The 11,321-nt window shown below is 45.7% G+C and overlaps 1 protein-coding gene across 2 annotated transcripts in view; it reads left to right on the forward strand.

Moving 5' to 3' along the window:
* The window catches only part of SMYD1 (SET and MYND domain containing 1), a 45,514-nt gene extending 34,778 nt beyond the window's left edge, over nucleotides 1-10,736 (forward strand). For both annotated transcript variants that reach the window (XM_032177542.2, XM_032177543.2), the window contains 4 exons: nucleotides 699-791; nucleotides 3,988-4,151; nucleotides 5,731-5,899; nucleotides 7,704-10,736. In XM_032177542.2, coding sequence (XP_032033433.1) covers nucleotides 699-791; nucleotides 3,988-4,151; nucleotides 5,731-5,899; nucleotides 7,704-7,862 — 585 coding nt within the window. In that variant the 3' untranslated portion in view covers nucleotides 7,863-10,736. The remainder of the gene's footprint in view (nucleotides 1-698; nucleotides 792-3,987; nucleotides 4,152-5,730; nucleotides 5,900-7,703) is intronic.
* The last annotated feature ends 585 nt before the right edge of the window (nucleotides 10,737-11,321 follow it).

Here is an 11,321-nt window from a genome sequence, read left to right on the forward strand (position 1 = left end):
TTGTTTTGTTTTGTTTTGGTAAGATCACTAGTTTGCTTAGGCAAATGTAGTAATCCTAATGAGTCTAGATTTCACAGGAACAGCTGACAGATATTCTCCTGATATCCTTTTGGTCAAGACAAGGAAATACAGGCTGGATGCTAAGGCATTTGGAAGAGTTTGAATAATTATAATCACAAGGACCCTCCTTAATGAACTCGAAGACAAATTGGAGTATGATTTTTGGGTCAAGTCCCTGGGCTCTGTCTTTAGCCCTGTGCTGGCTGGTATTTAAATCAATGACTTGGATGAAAACAAAAATGCAAGGGTGTACCTGTGGAATATGTGGTTGACTTGAAACAAAGAGGGAGAGCAGCAAATATTTTGGGTGATAGAATCCAAAATGCCAAAGAAAACGCAATAGGGATCAATGTCCGTTTCTGCCCTGGGGTTCAAAGGGCCAGGAATTTGCACAGGCTGGGATGATTGGCTGACAGCAAGGGTCTGGGACTTGGCTTAATAGAAAACACAAGTCAGAAACGTGATGAGGGAACTGGAATAGCTACAGGATCTTAGGTAGCATTTACAGGAATGAGGCATTCAGAATGAGGAAGGCATTAACCTTGCACTACATTGAATGTCAAAGATGGCAACTATTCAAAGGTGGAATGGGTTGCCTCATGAAGGCATCTCTAGCTCAATGTGTCTCTCTTTCCCAGCCCTCTCAGGAAGTGGTGAAGGAGATGATACAATTCTCCAAGGATACATTGGAAAAGATAGACAAGGCTCGTTCTGAGGGTTTGTATCATGAGGTAAGAATTCACTTGTTATAGAGGATGGGAGTAGAGAGGAGGCTGGAAATGTTCTCTAGTAAGGGAGGGAAATGGGGTGAGAATGGGCGTGGGGGCTCCCAAGAAGGTTGTTTTTCTAGAAGATGTCCCTTGGTTGAGACCATGACTCTTCTTACCCCTAAACCTTTAGCATCTCTTAGGGGTGTGTTCTCAGTGACTATTTATTAACCCACTGAGACTGGGTCTGAGGGGAGCAAATGCAGCCAGACACTTGTCCCTGGGGGATCTGTGATATCTAAACCTGGTATCAGAGGTGGGGGAATGCAGATGGCAGTGGACATACTGGCAGTGAGTTGCATGCTTTCCCATAATTGAATGCATGTGCCAGCTACAGTTTTCAGTCTCTCCCAACTGAGCATTCATCCTTGGCTCTTGAAGCACCAGGGATTCTCAGCTGGCTCTACACTAGAATCACCTTTGAAAAATTTTGATGCTCAGGCCCCCACTCAGGACAATTTCACCAGAATCTCTGGGCATGGGACCCTGATATTAAGATTTTTAAAGCTCTTAGGTGATTTCAATGTGTAACCAAAGGTGAGACCCACTGCCAAACACTGGCCTGCGGCGTATTTGCATTGAATTAACCTGGGCGGCTTGTTGGAAATACTGATTTCCATTCTCACACTCTAAGATGTGACTCATTCAATCTGCAACAGAAAAACAGGGACCATGAATTAGTATTTTTGTTCCCCAAGCTCGCTAAGCAACTTGAATGTTAATGCCACTAGGGCATGTTGATTTGGGAGATTAATTTCTATTCATTTCTATTTCTATTTCCCTTCTCCTCTTCCTGTTTCTTTACTAACTCATTTATTGCACATTTCTAAGCCCTTACTGGGGTGGCCAACACAAGACACTCTCCTTGCCTGGAAGGAGTTCTGTCAGGTGGGGAGACAGTCACACGAAGAAAATGTTATTGTACAACATGGAAAATCTATGTCAGAGGCATGAGGTGGGAGCTGGAGTGAGCAGGAGGGCCCCACTGGCTCCATTACCCTGGCTTCTCTCCTCTTCGTTTCTTCTCCTTCTCCATTCAGACTTGGCAGGGCTAGGTGTGGCTCTGGACACTGCCCCCATGGGTTTAAGAGGATTGTTTTCTGGATGAATTGATTGCCAGCCATCATTTTTCCACTCCCTGCTACGCCCCCACCACCTCAGGTTGCCTCATGAACTCTGGGAAAGTCTCAGAGCAAAATTAGTTCTCACTGATTTCAAATGGAAGGAATTGTATGGCATTTCTCCCATGAGAGCAGCAAAGGAAGGAGAGGAGAACGACGAACACCTAAAATCTAGAGACCACTGGACTTTGTAGGGTGGGGCCTAAGCCTATGTCTACACAACAGTCAGTCAGAAAAGCCTGACTCCAGGATGACTGCGGTCAGGCCCATCTTTTTCCTCACCAGGGCCAAGGTTGCATCCTTCTGGGGATGTTTCCCAGCTTCCTGGGAGCCTCCTTCTCTGCTCATCCATCTTGTACACTTCAGTAGGACATAATTATTCAAACTCACTAAGCCTAAGGACCACCCAGGGGCTTATACAAACTACACATCCAGGGTTTCTCTCCCAGATGTTTGGTTTCAATTGGTCTGGGGTAGGACTTGAACATCAGTGTTTTGTTTTTTGTTGTTGTTTTTCTTTTTTCAGACAGAGTCTCGCTCTGTCACCCAGGCTGGAGTGCAGTGGCGCGATCTCGGCTCACTGCAAGCTCTGCCTCCCGGGTTCACGCCGTTCTCCCGCCTCAGCCTCCCAAGTAGCTGGGACTACAGGTGCCTGCCACTGCGCCCAGCTAATTTTTTTTTTTTTTGTATTTTTAGTAGAGATGGGGTTTCACCACGGTCTCGATCTCCTGACCTCGTGATCTGCCCGCCTCGGCCTCCCAGAGTGCTGGGATTACAGGCATGAGCCACCGCGCCCGGCCGGAACATCAGTGTTTTAAAAAAGCTTTCAGATGTTTCCAAAGCACAGTGAGTGGAGAATCACAGGAATGGTGGTGAAGCTGCAGCTCAACTGCTTGGTTTCAGTGCTTGATCCATTGTTCACCATCTGTGTGACTTTGGCAAAGTACTCACCCTCTCTGTGCTTCAGTTTTCTCATCTGGTAAAATGGGATTATTAGTAGTACTCATCTCAGTGTATTATTATAAGAGATATAAATATATTTGTATATGTATATATGTGCGTGCATGCATATATATGCGTGTGTATATATATATATATACACACACAAACACACACATCAATATCTGTAGAGAATTGGTTCTAGGACTGCCACAGATACCAAAATCTTCAGATGCTCAAGTACCTTGTATAAAATAGTGTATTTTTGCATACAACCTATGCACATCCTTCCATATACTTTAAAGCATCTCTGGATTACTTATAACACCTAATACTATGTAAATGCCATGTAAATAATTGTTATGCTGTATTGATTTGTTTGTATTGTTTTTTGTTGTTGTATGATTCTTTCTTTCAAAATATTTTTGGCCAGGTATGGTGGCTCATGCCTGTAATCCTAGCACTTTGGGAGCCTGAGGTGGGCGGAATGCCTGAGCTCAGGAGTTGGAGACCAGCCTGGGCAACATGGTGAAACCCTGTCTCTACTAAAAATACAAAAATTAGTCAGGCTTGGTGGTGCGCACCTGTAATCCCAGCTACTCAGGAGGCTGAGGCAGGAGAATAGCTTGAAGCTAAGAGGGGGAGGTTGCAGTGAGCTGAGATTGAGCCACTGCACTTCATCCTGGGCAATGGAGTGAGACTCTTGTCTCCAAATATATATATATATATTTGACCTGCAGTGGGTTGAATCCATGGATGTGGAACTTGTGCATATACAGATCTGACTGTACATATATATGTGTGTGTTTGTGTGTGTGTGTATGTATAGCTTTCATAGCTTCCTGCTACCTATTGATTTTGGAAACTCCTCTCTGTGCTCTATCTGCCACGTCTCACACCATTACCCTTCCCATTCTTACACCTTAGCCAACAGGACCACTTTGCAATTAATACCCCAAACCTGTGCTTTCCCACCTCTGTCAGCAATTGCCCCAGTCTTAAAAAGAATGATTGTCTGGTATCATCATGATGGTCGCATATGTGAATTAAGCGTGTGCTCTGGTGCAATGGTAATGGGCAGGGCCTCTGTCTCACTCTAGGTTGTGAAATTATGCCGGGAGTGCCTGCAGAAGCAGGAGCCAGTGTTTGCTGACACCAACATCTACATGCTGCGGATGCTGAGCATTGTTTCAGAGGTCCTTTCCTACCTCCAGGCCTTTGAGGAGGCCTCGTTCTATGCCAGGAGGATGGTGGACGGCTATATGTAGGTGACAATTGCAGGTCTCAGATAGTCTCCTGGAAGTGTGTCTATTCCAGGGATGGCAAATAGATGGCACATTTACTGGTGCCTCTCCCTCCTATACCCACAGCAGGCGTCAGTAATCCATCATGGTTCTCTTTTTGACTGAGTCTTTTTATCATGATGCTCCAATGGTAATGACCAATCAGAGTTTGTGCTTGAGATGAAACCTATTTGTCATCCCTGGTCTTTCCCAAATTCTCCAGCACGTCTATCACTTGGGTGGCATCTTCTGCTCTTGACTTCCTTCAGGCTAACCCCAGCTTGATTTTAAGTGATTGGACCCCACCCTCCAACCTGTAATCAACACAGGCAATTCTGGGAGCTTTTATTTATTTATTTATTTATTTTTAAAAGAGCCATCAATCATCTTTGCTTAAAAATTGTAAAATTCAATTCCCTTGCCTTCCATCGGCCAACACCCTCTCTTGCTTTCTGTGTTTATGTTGTCATGCAAATTTGTGTTTCTGGCCAAATAAGTTGACACAAGTTCATTTCTTTGAGAGGATGTTAGTCATAAACAAAATGTAGATAAACTGTACAACATGCTAAGGAAGCCCTGCAAAAGGGTGCCAACCAGGTGAAAATACAATGCTGTCTCAAAAAGGACATTTAAATTATTTTTTTCTCCCTTGACCTTCCTACCACTTTCCAGGGAGACGTCTGAGGTACTCCTGAGTGCTGTGAGCTTCCTGTACTCAAGCTCAGATAGTATGGAATCTACAGAGGCAGGCAGGCCTCCTTGAGCTGCGGTGGGCTACACCCAGTTCGAGCTTCCCGGTGGCTTTGTTTACCTACTCAAGCCTCAGCAATGGCGGGCGCCCCACCCCCAGCCTCGCTGCCGTCTTGCAGTTTGATCTCAGACTGCTGGGCTAGCAATGAGTGAGGCTCCGTGGGTGTAGGATCCTCTGAGCCAGGCGCGGGATATAATCTCCTGGGGTACCGTTTGCTAAGACCATTGGAAAAGCGCAGTTTTAGGGTGGGAGTGACCCGATTTTCCAGGTGCTGTCTGTCACCCCTTTACTTGGCTAGGAAAGGGAATTCCCTGACCCCTTGCACTTCCCAGGTGAGGCGATGACTTGCCCTGCTTCGGCTTACGCTCGGTGCGCTGCACCCACTGTCCTGCACCCACTGTCCGACAATCCCCAGTGAGATTAACCTGGTACCTCAGTTGAAAATGCAGAAATCATTCATCTTCCGCATCGCTGATGCTGGGAGCTGTAGACTGGAGTTGTTCCTATTCGGCCATCTTGGCTAGAGTCCCCAAGCTCAGATAGTATGATCCTTGCCCCTTTTTCTCACAAGGAGTTGGCTGGGCAGCCCAGGCCAGAGTTTCAGCTGTCACAGCCTCACTGTGTAGAATCTTTGGCAACTTGTTCCATATCTCTGTGCCTCAGTTCCCCCTTGGCGGCTACAGAAGCCTCGCAGTGCTGAGGGGAGGACAGATGGGCTTAATCAATGAGGGCATTTTATACATTATTAAATTAAGTGCAGATATAAGGGTGATTGGTATGATGTATGATTATCTGCTATGCTCCCACAGGAAGCTCTACCACCCCAACAATGCCCAACTGGGCATGGCCGTGATGCGGGCAGGGCTGACCAACTGGCACGCTGGTAACATTGAGGTGGGGCACGGGATGATCTGCAAAGCCTATGCCATTCTCCTGGTAACACACGGACCCTCCCACCCCATCACTAAGGACTTAGAGGCAAGTAGCATCTTGAGGCTGGTGTTCCCTTCCTGGCCTGAGCTTTCTGAGGATGAGAGTGTGAGTTCAGGTGGACTCTGCTTTAGAAAAGTCCACATACTCCCAGCTAGACAGAAGGGAACTCAGAAACGCTTTAGCCCACTACCCTTGTGTGTTAGACTGTTCGTGTTATCATAAATGAATACCTGAGGCTGGGTAATTTATAAAGAAAAGAGGCTTATGTTGGTTCATGGTTCTGCAGACTGTGTAGGAAGTGTGGTGCTGGCATCTGCTTCTAGTGAGGGCCTCAGGAAGCTTCTAATCATGCCAGGAGGGAAAGGGACCCAGTGTGTCACATGATGAGAGAGGGAGCAAGAGAGAGAGGCAGAGGTGCCAGGCTTTTTTCAACAAGCAGATCTGGTGTGAACTCAGAGTGAGAACTCACTCCTACCAAGTGGATGGGACTAAGCAATTCACGAGGGATCTGCTCCCATGACTCAAGCACGTCCTCCAGGCCCCACCTCCAACACTGGGGAATCACATTTCGATGTGAGATTTGGAAGGGACAAATATCCAAACCATATCACCTTGCTTCACACATGAGGAAACTGAGGCAAGGAAGGCAATCTGTCCATAGTCACATAGCGAGTTAATGGCAAAGCTGAGACTTGAAGCCTGAGTCTGTTGAATCATAACACCCCAAGCCTAGACTGAGGAAGCGTAAACAATGGTGTGTGTGTGTGTGTGTGTGTCTGTGTGTGTGCACACGCACAGCCATTTATATTAGAAAGTATTCTGTGTAACATGGAGTGGAGTTAGGGATCACAGGCTCTGGAATCAGACCTCCAGGTTGAGTTCCAGCTTCACCACTTTGGTTGTGTGATTTTGCAAATATTGAATGTATGGCACTCAGTCTCCTCATCAGTAAAATAGGGGGAAAGGATAGGGTTGTGATGAGTGTTCATGAGTTAATATGTGAAATGCACTTAGTGCCTGGCAAATGGTGCTGCTGGTGTCCTTGGTGCTTTGAAAGGCTGGTTTATTTGAGAGTGATAGGGCTGTCCTCAGACAGTACAGTCTAGGGAAAGTGGACAGACTTTAGTGTTATAAAATGTAGGATGACTATGACATTTAGGACTGGTATGGTCTCAGATATGGATGTCCTTTTACTATTCAGATCCCAGGTTTCCTCTTTTATAAAATGGAAATAATATACCAGCCCCTCAAAATTGGCAGGAGGACCAAGCAAGGGGCAGAAAAGCTGGGTAACTAGCTTTGTGTCTAGGGTACTGAGCCTGTCAAAGGCAGAGCCTTTGTTGATTTTACTCACGGCTGTTTCCTCAGTCTCTGAATGCCTGGCCCTTGAGAAATATTTCTTGAATGGACATGTGGGAGGATGAGGGCTCTTCTGTGTGTCACACACTGTAATCTTCCCAACCCACTGTAAGGTACGAAGCTCCAAAACGGGTGAGAAAACTGATGGCTGAAGCGATTACGTCACTTGCCTGAGGTCCCACACTAGTATCTGCAGGGGCCAGAGTTCAAATCCAGGTCCCCACTGGGCAGTTCCTGAGAACAAACATTCTTTTCTGAGAAAGTTCATTCAGCTACTCTCCCAGGGTTCTGACTCCCTCTCCCTGGCAAAGTGGGCCCACGGCCAGGACATTAGGTCCTCCATGAATGAGTGTGTGTGTGTGTGTGTGTGTGTTCTGAGGGGGTAGAGTTGAATCTCCGTGGCTGGAAGTAATTTACCCCAAGGTATATCAGAGACCAGCATGTCCTAGGGGCTTGCTATCACTGTTTATGGTGTATCTGTGTCCTACAGGCCATGCGGGTGCAGACGGAGATGGAGTTACGCATGTTCCGCCAGAACGAATTCATGTATTACAAGATGCGCGAGGCTGCCCTGAACAACCAGCCCATGCAGGTCATGGCCGAGCCCAGCAATGAGCCAGCCCCAGCTCTGTTCCACAAGAAGCAGTGAGGACTGCCCAGTGGAGGAGGGGCAATGTGGCTGGGGAAATAGGGAGAGACTCTGGAGGTGGTGGGTCTCTGGGGAGACCCCTAATGAGGAAGTTGAGGTAATGCTTAACCTTGTTGCTGTGAGAATTTACTGCCCTGTGTTTCCCAGTGCCATTTTGGCTCAATTCAAGTCTATTCAATTCAAGTTAACTCTATCCCAGCCCAGACCAACTCCTTCTACAAATATTATTGGATGATAGGCCCTAGAACCCAATAAAGGAGCTCCAAATGTCATTGGTTGGGGAAGCAAAATGTAGAGAAACATTTAAAGCGCACTAATAATAAATGCAGTTGTAAACTATATGGAGGAGGGTGCAGAGGAGGGAATGTGTCTGGTGTGTGATGTGTGTGTGTGCAGTGGGGGTATCACAGAGAGTATGACATCTGAGTTGAGGGTGGCAGGTGCCTGGAGTCTCAGGTGGCTGCTCACCCATCTGTGCAGGTGTCTCCAGGGCTGCTGGTCTCACCTGTGGTCTGCAATAGACACGACTGGCTGAGCAGGATATGTGATGCTGTGTGGTTGGTGTGGAGTTATGAAGAAGGGGCTGTGTTTGGGCCACTTAGGCTCTACTCAGAGACCTGAAGCCACTTCAGAATGGTGCATATGTGGAAAGAGCTGGCTGGGGGCCTTGCCCAAACCACCTGAGGTCTTAATTTAAAGTCTGGGGGAAAAAAAATCTGGGTTCCAACTAGAATTCTAGAAATATTTCTAGAACACACAGAGAGGGAATAACTTCCTCCATCACCCTTATCATCAAGCCTTGTGGTTCCCTGTGATTTTAGATAATGTCTGATATTTTTCTGGCTATTTGCCTAGTAGGATTTAAAAAATATTTTCAATGTGAAGCTGAGAGAGATCTTGGAAACACACATACCTGTTGATCGTGGGCCCCGCAGAATTGGCCCTTGGGGGCTTTATTTGGTTATATGTACCTGGGTGGTCTTTACTAGCTTAGACTCTATCATGGGCCCCCATGAAGCTCCATTCTCGATACTGAATAATTATTACTTCCCTTGCTGAGTTTCTTTTTCTGTCATGCCCTGGGGGCTTCTGCTCTTCTCACCAGAAAGAACATTTGAATCTGGATTCTTGTACACCTGGGTTAGACCCTCTTCAGAGGTGTGGCCAATTTATCCCAATCTCCTGGAAGGCTGTTGTGATTTCCGTCTAAGAAATGAGGGTCTTGAGAATCAACCAATCCCAAGATTAGCCTGTTATCCTGTTATCTTCTGAGACCCCAAATTTCTCACCAGTGTTTTGGGAGATCCTGGAAAAGATTCCTTCAGTTTGGGGTGTCACCAAGACTTCTACACAACCCAGGACTACCATTGATCTCAGAGCTGTACCCCACATCTTGAAGTAAATTGATCCCACCAGGTCCCATGTTTGTTATCTCTGCCTAAATGTTAGCTTCTCCATCCTCACAACATGATAACCCACTGTGTCCCTCTGAGCACTACCCAGTGGCTGAAAACTCTGCAAATGGGCCACATTTTTGCAAAATACTTGTATCTGACACTTAGGTCTTGTTTGAAGATTTTCCTTTCTGGAAGGTTTTACAAGAAGACTGATAGTCTTTCAAGCCCCCACACCACAGGCTTAGGGATGGCACTTACCTTCTCGCAGGGATCTAACTGGCAAGTTCAAATTATCACTCTTTTACCTTCATATAAAATGTCTCCCCCAAACCTTTTTCCCTTCTTTGTCATTGTCATCTGCTAAGCTACTGATCATTTCCCCATATTCATAGTCTTTTTTTCCATCCTATCTTTCTAATATTTGTTGTCTTTAACAAACTGTGCTCTGTGTCTGTGCTCCTCCTTCCCTCTCAGACCATTGGAATGCGAGTCCTTCTCCCCCTTGGAATGTACTCTAGATCCCTTCCCCTCCTTTGACCCCCAGACTTTGCTCCATCTATTATTGCTTCTCCATCCTGGATCCTTGACATTTCTTACCCCACTGGCCTTCTCAAGTGCAATCAGTAAAAATGCTGAGAACTCTTGGATCATAATCTTCATGACTGAGTTTTTTTTAGTTGTATAGTTATCATCTGCCTTTCTTCACTTTGCATTTCTTCTTGAATCCATTGCAGATTGACTTCCACTCCCACTCCTTCACTAAAAGGGCTCTTACCAAGATCAAATCTAATGGGTACATTTTAGTTCTATGTGATTTGGCCTTTCGATGTCAATCATCACTCCCAGCCCTTGATTTTGGTGACCTACTTCCCTGTGATGATCTTCTGGTCTGGTTTCTCAGGTTCCTTCGCTGGTCCTTTTTCTTTCCCTACCCCTGACATATTGACATTTCCTGGAGTTGGTTTTGTCCTTGATTCATTCTCATCTCATTCTGCACACAGTCTCTGCATGAACTCAGGCAGGCCCTTCATTTAATGACCACCTTAAGGCTGATGATTCTCAAATCTGTATTCCCCGATCTTGCATTTGAGCTCCAGCCCCACACATCCTCTCGGATGTTCTGCAGGCCCAGCAAACTCATCATGTCCAAAGTGAAACTTTTTCTCTTTCCTGTCTCCTCTCCTCTGATCTGTTCTTCCTTGGAACACCACCCAAGAATGTCACCTCCTCCATCAGACTGTGAGCTCCTGGAGGGCAGGAGCTGTGTCCTTCTATTCCTCTTCCTATCCCCAGAACCTTGCACAGGTCCCGGAACGTGGTAGGTGCTCAGTAAATGTGTGTTGAATAAATGAATGAATGAATGAACAAATGAATGAATTTGCTTACTTCAGGGCAAAAGAACCATGAAACTGTATTTTGAGTTTTTATGTTATAGCAGTCAGCAAATCCTATTAAATACTTTGTGTTTCCAAGCAAATAAGTGTGGCTTCTTTCTTTCTGACAATCTTTTTAGAGCAGCACTGTCTAATGGAATTTTCTGTGATGATGGAAATGTATTATATCTGTGTTGTCCAATACAGTACAGTAGCCACTAGCAGCTTGTGACTATTGAGCACGGGAGTATGATTGAAAAACAGAATTTTAAATGTTATTTAATTTCAACTAATTTACACGTAGTTAGCCAATGTGGCTAGTGGCTACCATATTAGAGTGTGCAATTTTAGAGAAATACTTCAGTGTCATTTCTAAGAACATGGACACTAAGAAAAACCGTCTAAGCTTATCTTTATCCCAGCTTTCCTAATTTTATTTGTGTGACCTTGGACTAGTTATTTCACCCATGCCTCAGTTTCCTGACTTCTACCTAGCGTAAGTTTACTGTGAGGACTGACTTTTTAAAGAGTAAAGCCCTGAGAACCCAACCCATCATATGTGCTTAGTGACTATTATTAGCTATTATTACACTTTGAGCATTCCAACCTTGCTTCTCCTGGGGAGTCCCTTCTCCCAGTTAGAAGATGAAGGTGAAGGGTAGAGGCAAGCAGGGGTGTGATGGAACTAG

This window comes from Hylobates moloch, unplaced genomic scaffold (assembly GCF_009828535.3).
Source record: "Hylobates moloch isolate HMO894 unplaced genomic scaffold, HMol_V3 SCAFFOLD_15, whole genome shotgun sequence".
NCBI lineage: Eukaryota > Metazoa > Chordata > Mammalia > Primates > Hylobatidae > Hylobates > Hylobates moloch.